General features: G+C 40.9%; 1 protein-coding gene across 1 annotated transcript in view; it reads left to right on the top strand.

Annotated features, from left to right (window-relative positions):
- LOC135363541 (rho GTPase-activating protein 20-like) overlaps window positions 1–9,306 on the top strand; it is a 38,625-nt gene extending 29,319 nt beyond the window's left edge. Inside the window, exons 7-10 of the mRNA XM_064584022.1 lie at window positions 2,018–2,084; window positions 4,610–4,798; window positions 8,080–8,250; window positions 9,275–9,306. Of these exons, the coding sequence (XP_064440092.1) occupies window positions 2,018–2,084; window positions 4,610–4,798; window positions 8,080–8,250; window positions 9,275–9,306 (459 nt within the window). The remainder of the gene's footprint in view (window positions 1–2,017; window positions 2,085–4,609; window positions 4,799–8,079; window positions 8,251–9,274) is intronic.
- The last annotated feature ends 3,542 nt before the right edge of the window (window positions 9,307–12,848 follow it).

Genomic DNA, 12,848 nt, shown 5'->3' with positions numbered 1-12,848 from the left:
TTTTCTGCGAATTCAAAATCATAGCATAAAATTGGGCTATAATTTTAGAGTGCTAATAACAACATGCAGTTTATTGTATATATTTTATACACAGACAATAAAATATTTCTAAGTTTCTAAATATTTCCTCCTCTATTGGACTCTTCTGTCTGTGTCTTCATTCCTGATTCCTCCCCATCCCTGTTTACCCTGGTCATCACCCAAGGACTCAATCCCAGTTAGATGAATCCTAAATTATATGTTTTGTTGTACATTTTGACATAAAGACCACATGGCTAGAAGCTACCTCCTCTTGATGCAGTTCCTTGGGATGAGGCGGCTCACACCCCTTATGAACTGGTAAAGAGGACAAGTTCTGAATAAGACCATGATCTGGGGGCAGTTGCGTACATATCACTTTCATCTTGTTTTGGTTTTAACGGCCTGTTCCTTTATGTTTTGATGGTGCTGGTGTGAGTTGCTGGACTTTTTTTTTTTTTTTTTTTTTTTTTGATGAAAGACATGGACATATTTGAGGATGAGGTTTTCTAAGGGAAAAGAGAAGGAGAGTGATAGTCAGATGGACAGAACTGAAGGGAGCACTTGTAAAGCACAGCTTCTTATATAAAATCCTCTATAAATGCAAAAATGTCTTGCTATTATGACATGACATAATTACAAGATTCTTACTTAAATTCTGTCTGACCCAATGGTATAATAAAGCCCCTTAAAAATTCAGGGCAACTGGAATTTAGCATAAGAAATCAATGATTTCTGTACAAACAAAATTTAATAATATATCTGAAATAAAATTGAATTTATATGTACTGAGTAAAGCACATATCTACATTGATTTCTAACCTGTATGATATATATACCCTAAATAGGAATTAAGTCTTAGAAAGAGAGTGAGTGGTTTTAGGGATGAAGTTGAGGAGATTGATTAATGATGAAGCTCATTTTATTTCATGTTTGTGATTTTCCTTTGTATAAAGTGACCAATCTCACCACACAAAGAATTTCTGTTTTAATGAAGAATTGGGGTTATTTGGCTTTATGTATGCCTGATTTAAGGGATTCCAGCATAGCATTTCCAAACCCTACCCTACCTTACTAGCTCTCACGAGTTATTTGCAATACAATTTTGAACAGATTTAGCTATGTGTGTGTGTCTGTGTGTCTGCGTGTGTCTGTGTGTGTGTCTGTGTCCATACCTATGACCTTTCTTCATAAGGGCAAGACCATGATTTTTAATCAGGAGTCCAGGTCAAGCATGGTACCTATCACCAACAACTCCATGTCAAACATTTTTTGCTTTAGTCTCCTGGAAGACTCTCTAAAATAGTTCAGCGGTCTTTATAATTTAGATGTGTTTGTTTCAAGTAGGACTTCCAGGTTTACTGGGCGGTAATTCTGCTGGGAGTAATTGTTTTCTGCATCTGATATGTTGTCTAGGTTAGAGTCCTTGTTCTTTCTCTCCCTGAAGTGGGGCTTGCCTGCACCAAAGCCAGTGGCTGACTTCAGTCCACTATCTCCTCAAGGCCTCTTGGGCGTTTGTCTCCTTTTGCCCAGGGCTGCTGAACTATTGATGCCTTTCAAGTTACTTTGCTCAGGAATAGTCATAGCAGGGTATATGGCTCTCTGGACAATATGCATGTCAGGGCAGGGACATTTGGCGGCAAAAGCCAGCATTATCCAAGGAATCTAGAGACAGCGGAAGGCAGGACTCTGAGATTAGAAGTTTCCTCCTTAGCGAAGGGGCACAACTGTGATTTCTTAGGCCATGGGCCACCCACACCGTGAGGGGCTGATTGTACTGTGGTTTCCTGGCCTTTATCAAAAATGACAAGAACCTGGGACGGTCCACTGGAGGCTATGAGGGAACAAGTTAACAAGTACTGTAGCTACCTCCATGGACCAAATGGCATTTATACTGGCCCCAATTCTTTCTTTCTGGAAACAGAGAAATGCAAAGGAAATGTGTTCTTCAAGTACTGTGAAAGATTTGTTATGATGCATAGTTCTTTTTGTTTCCAAGGGCTCTGAGAAAGACTACCAGCTGTGGGTGAGTGCTGGCAAGGAAGCGTCCCCACACCCACTCACTGGTAAGTGTCAGGGAAAATCTAAGATGGGATTGATTAGGTTCAAAATTGTAACTCTACATCTCAAAGTAATGGTTGTTCTGTCTTCAGCTTAAATACCCTTAAAAGTGAAAATCACATGCAATATTCACTCTCACGTTTATTAAAGAATTACCAGGTGCTTACTTGTTCCCAGGCACTGAGGACATCTCTTCATTCATCAGCTTAAGGTCTAGTTAGGGAGAGAAATGTAAATTTTTCGTTTCTACTTCATTTTACCTGACAAACAGAGCTGTCTTAAAAATTTTTTTGTTTATTGTTTACTTACTTATTTACTCACTTAGGTATGAAAGCATAGAATTGGAATTTCTTTTTCCCATACATTTATTTTTCATATTCCAGTCTTGAATTCCAGTTCCTAACAACTAAATAGCCTCTATTTTGTGAGAATCCGCTAAAATCCAATCATGTCTCTGAATCCAGGTATAGGTATGTATTTAACACCTGCTCTGTGCCCAGAAGTTTTCTCAGCATCATAAAGAGAATGAGATAATCACATTTAAACTCCTCAAGTCTTCACTGACTAAACTACCTGCACTTTGTTGTTTCTCAGGCTTTTTCCATCACTGTTCTTAAGGTTATTGATAAACAGATTACACCTCTCCTAAAATAGTTATTAGCACAAGTTCTCTAAAAAAAAATCTTTGGATTAGCAAAATTGTTCAGTGCTTACCAAAAATAGAAGGATTAAAAAACAAGAGAAAAAAGAGAGGATCTGTAGCAGACCTTGAAGTATAGTAATGTATGGTAATGGTGACAATGATTTCTGCTAGAAATCTTAGAGCATTCCTTCTTACATGCATTTTTCAAAATCTTTTTAGTAATCCTGTGAGGCGGGATGCCTGGGTGGCTCAGTTAAGTGTCTGCCTTTGGCTCAGGTCATGATCCCAGGGTCCTGGGCTCCTTGCTCAGTGGGGAGCTGCTTCTCCCTTGGCCTGCCGCTCCCCCTGCTTGTGCTCTCTCTCTCTCTCTGACAAATAAATAAATAAAATCTTAAAAAGAAAATAATCCCGTGAGGCTATTACTCTTTTTCAAGTTATCTAAAGAATATTTTCAAGTGATCTGGAAATCTAAATAACCAATTTCTTTCTACGAAATGTATATTCCCAGTCTTAGAATACAGAGAGTCACCAAGGGCATAGCTGAGGAAAAAAATCCCCCCCACCATTTCATGTTTCATATTAATATTGACATCTCTGTAAAAGTCGGCCAACCACAAAAAGGAAAAAAGTCAAATACTTAAATATATTTATTTTAATAAAGTGCATTAATTTAGGTAAAACAATATAGATGATAACTTTTTAGACTTTGAGCAGCTTCACACACCAAGGCAGCTCTAAGGAATCCGGAGAGCCTGTCATTCATGATGATCCATTGGCAGCATTCAAAATGCATTTTTTACCAATGCTCTCAATTCTCAATTGCGGATTATCTCCTGGTTATCTTTGTGATTTGGTTGTATTGCTGTCGTAGAAGCTTCTTTTTCCTTAAAAGAGGGAAGTCACTGTGATTCTTGTGAACACATCACTGACACTGCATCTATGACAGATGAGAAGGAACAGCAAAAGCTCCCCAAGTTACATTCAATAATAAATCAGAAATGACAGAAAGAGAACTTCCATTCTGTTCTTAAAAAATGAGATCCATATCCTATAGCACAGGGTCTTTGAGAATTCTATAGAGAGGAAACAATTTAAAGCATACAAGAACAAAACAAATCACTTGGCAGGCAACTCTCACTGACTCTGGGTGCAGTTTTCCACTCTGTAAACATCGTTTTGCACTTTGCTTCTGGGTTCCCAACACTGTTCAGCCTTCCCTCTGATCATCACCTGGCAGGACTCCCCTTGGAGGAAGGGCAGCAGTGGGAGGGAAGTATAAAGCATAAAGGCAACCCATCCCACTGCCCTTGAGTAGCTCTGCCTCTAGAAATTGACAAAAGGAAATGAAAAAAAAATCTGCTCAACTGACATTATGTGAGAGAGAATAGCAATTCTTAATATATATGTTCAATTATTTAAAAAATATTACCCACCAATGCATATTAATATATTTACTCTGATCCTTATAAGTTTGTGTGAGGGCAAGCATTTCAAAGGATGCATGTAAGGCTCAGAGGGGTCAAGTAATTTGCCTAAGATGTGCAGATCTCGTTAGTGTCAAGGCAGAAACTAGAAGGCCTTAAATATTCTCAGATGGAAACACAGCAAAAGTCAGCATTGTGCAATGCACTGATGAATCTTTGTATTCCAAGTAAAGTAACATGCTTTACATTTTTTTTCTCTTTTTAAAATCTTTTCCTTGGGCACCTGCTTTCTGCAGGGTGTCTCCAACAAGAGCGAATATGATGCTCACTCAGGAGGCACAGAGTGAGTGCCAGAAGCCCCAGGAGAATAGCAGCATATACCAGTGTGATGCATACACTCATGGGAAGGGGGATTTGATCAGAGCCATCACCATCAGCCTGAATCTATATTTTTTCCATATAGGACATAAACATCCCTATGGAATTAAAATGAGCCATCTTCCATCTACCACACTGCTGCCGCAGACACCAGAGGACTCCATCTCTCCTTCCACCCTCCAGGAGTCCCTCCTTCTGGAGCAGGGGTTCGCAGAGATGCAAGGCCGGTTCATCCTGAAGCCCAGGCACCCGGCGCAGAATGAGCAAGGGAGAGGTGAGCCCCTTCCCTTTCTTCAGGTGTCTCCTCTTGGCTCATGTCTCCACTCTTGCCCACAAATTGAGGACACAGAGCTCACTCTCTCTGTGGGGGGTGGGGAGGAACAGTAGAGGCAAGAACCCCAAAACTGCACAGAATCGAGCTTAGAGAAACCCAAAGGTCTTAGGACCCAACTCACTTCGAGGAAGGTTGTGTGCTTGTTTTAATTCTCCTAGGTAGACTGTTAGCTCCTTTCTCTGTATCCCCAGAACACTTTCTACATATAATTATGTGAGTACACATCTGTGTGTCTTCTTAGAGCACAAGCTGTTTGTGGCCTGGAAACAGGTCTTCCCTATTCCAGGGTTTTATCTAGTATCTCAGGCCATCACAGGATGGAATCAAATGACTGCATGGCTTAGACGCACCTGGAATGGAAGAACTCCAGTGGAGTAAAGAGTTATGGAACTGAATTGGATTTATTCTGGGCTTAGGCTGAAGTGGCCTTGGGCTTACAGTTAGAATTCAAGTCTCAATTCTGCCCCCACTTTCCATGTCTGCTTCAGACACAGGTCAAGGCTGGAGCTAGACTGAATGTTTATGGTCAGGGCTTTTTCATCTTCCTTCTTGCTATTTTTTTCCCTACCATTCCAGTATTCTCCCATTGATATTTTTTTCTCTGATGAAAATGTGTTATTCATCTGAGAAGTATTGGGCCAAAATAGAAAGTATTTTATTGTTATGATTGTGATTCTATAAGCACAAAGTTTCAAAAATTTTATTTTTTAATATTCATACCCTAATTCAAGCATTAGGAAACATTAACCCAAATCTTGCCAGGACTGTTTAAGAAAGAATAGGTTTCCATAAAGTTAGCTTGTTTAATCATTCCTATATTTTTCATGGCTATAGCATATATTTTTATTAGTAATAGAGGCAACATGACCTCTAACAGCAAATAATGTACATTATGAAACATCCAGCTAAGCCTGAAAATACCTTGGAGAAAGTATAGGACTCAATGTGTACTTATTTTCTGTATACTCATAGAGTAGCTAGATATATAGCTTTGTACCAAGGGATACAACATTCTTCTTAAGAGCATTCTTCTTATTAAAGCTGAAGAATGGAATATATTTGGGTAGTTTTAGAAATAATAAAACTAGGGGAAGAGTAGGGAACCCAGGTTGCATACAACAACTCAACTTACATATTAACATGTATCTTCAGCAAATGCATACATTTTGATGTACAGGAATCTCCTCCTGGATTTAAGAATGTGTTTGCTTTCTTTCTTCTCTCCTTTTAAAATGGTAGCGGTATCAATTTCAGAGCAGGAAGAAAGAGCCTTAGTTAAGTAAAGTGGTAGCCATCCTTCATGATTGCCTACCTTCTAGAGGTTGCAAAATCAAATAGAGAATGGGAGTGATGTCTGCTTTGGAGGGGGAAGAGACTGATGTCTAGACTGCCTGAGGCCTTCTGAGCAAGGAAATTACTTTTATCAAGGCTGCCACGAGCCATGCCTTGTGCTGAGTAGTACATTACATTTAGTTCAACGAGTTGTAGGCAGCAGCATTTATGTTAAAGTTAAGCAAACCAAAGCTTAAGAATTTTTGAGTAATCTAACTAGGTGGCAGAACCAGGATGCTTCTGGTTCTTAGATCCTGGTCTCTCTGGTCAAGTGCCATGAGTGTTGCCACCCACGTGAGTGGATACGGTGATGCACTCACTACATCCCAGAAAAGCCCAGTGGACAGGTGTTTATGGGTGTTTGGTGAAATGTTGCTCATTTGTTTATCCTTCTACAGCTTGGCTCCTCTGTGGACTTTTAAAGAATTCAGTTATTTAAGCAGATTTTGTAAGCAAATGTTAAGGTATCTTATAAGGAAAACATTCATAGCTGAGCAGTAGAAACTTTCAACTCAGCTTTTCACTGCAGATCACCTTTTCTTTGTAAAGCTCTTCTTCTACATTCCTTTGATAGGGAATGTTGGGTAATTCAAAATCATCTCTGGAAATTGGGGATAATTCAGGCATTCATAATCTCTCATTGTTTTTCTTTTTGTATGTTTTCTTTCAAGCCTTGTACTGGTATGGTGTATATACATGTATGTTTGAGTATGTGTGAGGAATTGGGTGCAATTCATTGTGGATTAGACTCTTTTCCGTAAATATCAAACATAATTTACAAAAAAAAAAGTCATCTCTGGGTAGCTTGGTGGGGTATCACAAGAAAACACAGTCACCTGGAATCTTACCACATAGCCAGCATGTAATGACTATTTCCCAAGAACCCTGACTGCAGGAAGTCATCCTTGGGGATGGCCCAGAGCAGAGACACCAGAGGCTGCCTGAGAAGTGGGGTCAGGCGGATCATGTCATGAAAGGCAGATCCTTTTGATCATAGAAAGATGAGCACTCAGGGGCACCTGGGTGGCTCAGTCGTTAAGCGTCTGCCTTCAGCTCAGGTCATGATCCCAGGGTCCTGGGATCTAGCCCTGCATCGGGCTCCCTGCTCAGTGGGAGTCTGCTTCTCCCTCTCCCAATCCCCCCCTGCTTGTGTTCCCTCTCTCGTTGTCTCTCTCTGCCAAATAAATAAATAAAACCTTAAAAAAAAAAAAAAAGTTGAGCACTCAGAAAGCCAAAGAGGAAACTTAAGACTGGAAGGAGACTCACTGTGAAAGCAGATGATTAACAAACTCAGCTTGATTTGAATACCAGATCTTTTGAGCTTTTAAAATCAGATCTGACACTGGATGAATCCACTAATCATACTTACCAATAGGAAACAAACAACAAGTTAAGTGCCTCATGATAAAGCACAACAGGCAGTAGATGGGATTGAAAGCATTGACACTAAGTCTGATCAAGTCTCTAGGTTTAACCATCAGTTTGCAGGATCTGGGGAACAACTGTTAACACCATAAGAATGCTATTGGCCAATTTCAAAACATGGAAAATTCTACACAAAAAATGCCTCAGTTTCCCTCTTCTAGCCATTGCAGTGAATGTACCGTAGAATGGGAATGGTGAAAATAAGGTTAAGCGGGGTGCCTGGGTGGCTCAGTTGTTAAGCGTCTCCCTTGGGCTCAGGTCATGATCCCTGTGTCCTGGAATAGAGCCCTGCATTAGGCTCCATGCTGGGTGGGAAGCCTACTTTTCCCTCTCCCGCTCCCCCTGCTTGTGTTCCATCTCTCACTGGCTCTCTATCAAAAAATAAATAAAATCTTTAGAAAAAAAAAGAAAAGGTTAAGCGAATAAAACAACAACAACTACTACTAATCTCACTTCTTCCTTAGATTACAGGCAGAAGACAGTTAAAAGCGGTTTTTTCAGAGACTGGGCCTGTTGTCTGGGCTCCAGCACTAGCCAGGACAGCCAGTGCACAACCCCACCTTCTTCAAAGCCAGGACAGCTCTTTGGAGTTTCCCTCATGGATGTGTGTAGTAAAGACAACTTGCCCTTCCCAATCCTGGTAGGTCATCTCCTTTTGGTCTTCTATAGCCCTTCTGAGGTGGGGAAACTCTGAGAGGCCACGTGTCCTCATCCAAATCTATTCCCAAATGGAGAAGTCATTAGACAGCCCCTGGCTTTGGCTGAGAAGCTCTGTTACTGTTATTTCAAAGAATAGAATCTGATTTAGGTCTTGCAGAGTCATGAGGCAAATACAACAGGAAAAGACATTCTTCTCCATTCCACTTGGGTCTTGTTTCCACAAAGACATGCGGAGGCTTGTTCAGATCAGTCAAAATGGACTCTGTGTATGTGAGTCTCTGAGAGTCCACCTCATCTTCACACTCTCCCCTCATTGCCTTCCTGAACTCACATGAGTCTCAAGTCTCCTTCAGCGGAGTCTACTCAGTCTAACAACTGTAAACATCTGACACGAGCATAGACTCATCCTCTGGCAAATAGGAAAGTATTAATCCTAACAGAATATGTCAAATGAAAGCCACAGAGTTTGGCCTGTGTTATCTCAAACTGCTCTAGTGAATTGTCAGTGTGGACATTCACTGAGTATTCGGTGTCTCTGCAAGCACTGTACGGGATGTAGGGAACGTTCTGCTAGCTATGAAGAAATGAATCATCTTAGCTAGCATGTTACCTGCTAGCTACTACCCCAGGTCCTTGCATCACAGCAAATTTAGAGGGTAGCTAGGATTATCATCCTCCACACTTCTTAAACGAATCGGAAAAGCATCAGTACAGGATGTATGTGCCCCAGCTCACACAATAGATAAGTAGCATAATAGACTTCAGATCCATTTTATTCCCTGAGTCCAGCCCTTATTAAGATTCTACACAGCAGGGAGAGGACATGAAGATACAGCAAAAGACAATGAAAGACTCATGAGAAGGGAGGGTAATCAGAGAAAGAGAAGAGAGTTTCTGAGCCTGACTTTAAAAGAGGGAAAGAAATAGAACAAGTAGGAATGGAGTATACGGTCACTTAAAGAGAAATAAACAAATGGGAAATGTGTATTTCCTGAATAGACTTCCATACTTGGGGGAGAGCATCTATGTAATGGAATAATGAGAAAAGAATGGTAAAGTAGGAAACAGACGGTGATTGTGCAAAGGCCTTGAAGCAGAGAAGTTTGATTTAAGAGTGGAAACTCAATGGAAAGGAAAATCTGATTAAAAGAAGTGTTTAAAATGTTTCAGTGTATGACTGTAAAATGGATATTTCGGTAGAAAGTATATAGAGAGACACTGAAAAAAAACAATCTAAATTGACTTTAGTCCTTTCAGCTCAAAAACAGTGTACCATTGCATTCCCCTCCTCTTTCAAAACGGAGGCAAGCTTGAGCTCTGCGTTTGGGATATGAGATGCGATATAATTTTCTTTTCTTCCTACAGGATATGCTTTCCTTTATTAATCAAAAAGGGTCACTCACAGAATGCATCTTCAGCAAATCACCCAATATAAAATCAACCAGGGTCCTAAAGGAGAAACTAAATTCTGGGGTCAAAGTGGACCTGTACAGCGAATCTGTTCATGTGGTCGCATCCGTCTTAAAGGTAGGGAAGGTTCTAGCATTATCCACACACGAGTAACTGAAGCTATGATTGGTGTCTTTCATCATGACTGCTCAAGTACCATAATGGGCATAATAGATTAAGAACCTGACAAGCTGGAAAACGCTTGACAAAATCAAAATTTAAGGAAGCTACTTTAGGAGTTAAAAGCCCCATATGTTAGAAATACTTTCTGTTTTCACCACACACCGCCTACCCTGCCTTCACTCCTGAAGTCGCCATGCAAAATACTAATACTGAAATGACTACTAGTCATGATAATAAATTTCAAAATACGCACTGACACATACACACTGTTTACCCATGCAAACATTCTCACCACCCTCCTAGTGAAGGCAAACTTTCCAAAAGAAATAGAACAGGGAAAGAATTTAATCCATCCACCTTGGCACTTATGAACAGCTCTGAACAACCCTATGTTAACGTAGTAATGACTACAGTCTTAGAATCTCAGTCACATTTGGTCTTCCCTTGTCCCCCATTAATGTTCGAAGATGTGATCAATAGCAAAGTCCAGAAATGACTTAGGTAACCACTCCTACACTAGGGCTATAGTGATATCTAGTAGTAATATACATATAGGCATCAGGAGACAGGAGAAGAATGCTGATACATTAGGTAGCAAGATGAGTGTTGCCCTCTGTAAGGTGAGCACATGGAATCGATTTTCTAGGAAGAGTTAGGAGGTTCCGGGCGCCTGGGTGGCTCAGTTGGTTAAGCGACTGCCTTCGGCTCAGGTCATGATCCCGGAGTCCTGGGATCGAGTCCCATATCGGGCTCCCGGCTCAGCAGGGAGCCTGCTTCTCCCTCTGACCCTATCCCCTCTCATGCTGTTTCTCTCTCTCTCTCTCTCTCTTAAATAAATAAATAAATAAAATCTTAAAAAAAAAAAATCATTAAAAAAAAAAAAAAGAGTTAGGAGGTTCCTTCCTGATTCGGTGTTATAAGCACCGACTAGGAAGAGGGTATGCACATGTGGGTATAGTGCTTAGACATTTCTAAAGTTTTCTCTTCCTGAAGTTGATGGATCTTGGTGGAGAAACAGACTCTGCAACTTTGGCCTTGATAATATCATGTCAAAAAACTGGGAATGGACCTAATCTAGAAATGAATCTATCCTCAGGACCTCAGTGAGTCTACTATTAGACTCTCGACTTTTAGACAGTTAAGAAAAGGAAGAATGAAGGAATTATGAGAGTAGTTTTCTTCCAAGGAGCACACATACCCCGAGTGAGAAGACCTAGTTCTTTCCTAATATGTGTGCAAGAGCCCACCTGTTTGTGTTTCGATTGTTTCAGGCCTTTTCTTGCTAGAATTAAGAGCTAGCACTGTGTCTAAAACAAGCAACATGGGTATGTGTATTTCTGTCCAGGAAGCTAATAGGATTTAGGATGGTCTATAGCCAGACCCTGTCAGTTTGTGGTACTTTGCAAAAAAAGCACACAAAGAAAATAAGTTCCAGATGATAGAAGGGAGATTTATCTTCATTTCTACCACAGCCTAAGCTCTGCTTTAATGCCTCTAAGATTTAGGGGGAGAAAATCCAAGCACCTGATGCTGCGTGTGCGAGTCAATGGAGAGTCAGAGCCAAGCTCCGTGTGGGTCCCAGTTTGGGTACCTGTGAAGGAAGTGGGGGCTGAACTGAATTTTTTAACTACATATTTTCTCTGGAATATTTCCAATACATATTTTCTGTAATATATATACATATTTATTTTTATCTCCACAAGGATTTCCTACGAAATATCCCAGGAAGTATATTTTTGTCTGATCTCTATGACAAATGGCTCGGTGTTATTGATCAAGGGAACGAAGAGGAGAAGATGACTGCAGCGCGGAGGTAATGATGCCATAATTACTCTACTCTGGTCACATCTCCAAAATACAGCCAACATACTATTAGGAAAACATTGGCTTACGTTTTGCAGCTTTGCCCACTATAATCATGACCAATGTCAAAGAGTTTCAATTCTTCAAAGCCATGGGGGTCAGCTTCAGAATAGAGGCACGCTTTAGGGCTATTATTGTTCTTCTCCTGATCTTATTAATGTGGACTCCTTGGCCATTTGACACCTTCTGGATCCATGAAACTTGTAGACGAAATTGCCTGGTTCAAGACATATGCAAGAGCATCAACTGCCAGGGCTCTCACCTTAAAAGTCTGTCAAACATTTAACTAACCAGAGAAGTGTTTATCTGGCTCAGGAACTAAATTCAGTGCAACAATTTTGTCTACATTCATGCGTGGAACTCTGCTAGAGCGGGTTGTGTGCTAGATATACAAGGATGTATTCTGTTCCCTGTCTCTGTTTTTCCAACCTCCTAAGTGGAATCATTTGCCTAATTTAAAGTGTGTTTTTCTGACCTTAGGCTTTTAGCCCAGCTGCCAAGAGCAAATGTTGTTCTCTTGCGATACCTTTTTGGAGTGCTATACAACATTGAGCAACATTCCTCATCCAATCAGATGACAGCTTATAATTTATCCGTTTGTATAGCCCCAAGCATTCTTTACCCACCTGATTCCGGCACCTTGGAATTGGAAAACAACTTGATAAAAAAGGTAATGAGAGCTCTCATTTTTGTCCCCCAGGGGGTAGAATCCCTACTTTGAACCGGACATGTGCAGTAGTAACTCTGACGGATGGAACTTTGTGAAGTGCACATTTTCATTAGGCCCCTGTGGAGTGGCAAAGTTCTTTATCCTACTCTGGCGGGGTCTGGGAAGGGGTGTCGTTAAACGGGAAACTCGGAGCAGTCGAGTCACTTCTTCCCCCTCCAGGAGACTAAACACTAGAGTGACTAAACGAGAGAGAGAAGAGTCGTGTGATACGATAGGAAAGAACCTGGGCTTTGGAGCTTCACCAGTCAAGGTTCAACTCTCAGCCTAATCCCTGAGGGACTCGTAACCTTGGGCAAAGCCATGGTTTCCTCACTACACAATGGCGACAACAGCCAGCTCCTCCGGTCATCACTGGCACATCCTGGGTGGCTTGGGCAATATGAGCCCCCATGCCTCCAAACACATTGG

The sequence above is a fragment of the Mirounga angustirostris genome, unplaced genomic scaffold, assembly GCF_029215605.1.
Source record: "Mirounga angustirostris isolate CCGP_5_RB_7025 unplaced genomic scaffold, mMirAng1.0.hap1 SCAF_2, whole genome shotgun sequence".
Classification (NCBI taxonomy): Eukaryota; Metazoa; Chordata; class Mammalia; order Carnivora; family Phocidae; genus Mirounga; species Mirounga angustirostris.
Note: the sequence above shows the minus strand (reverse complement) of the source record. Positions and strands in the feature narration are given on the sequence as shown.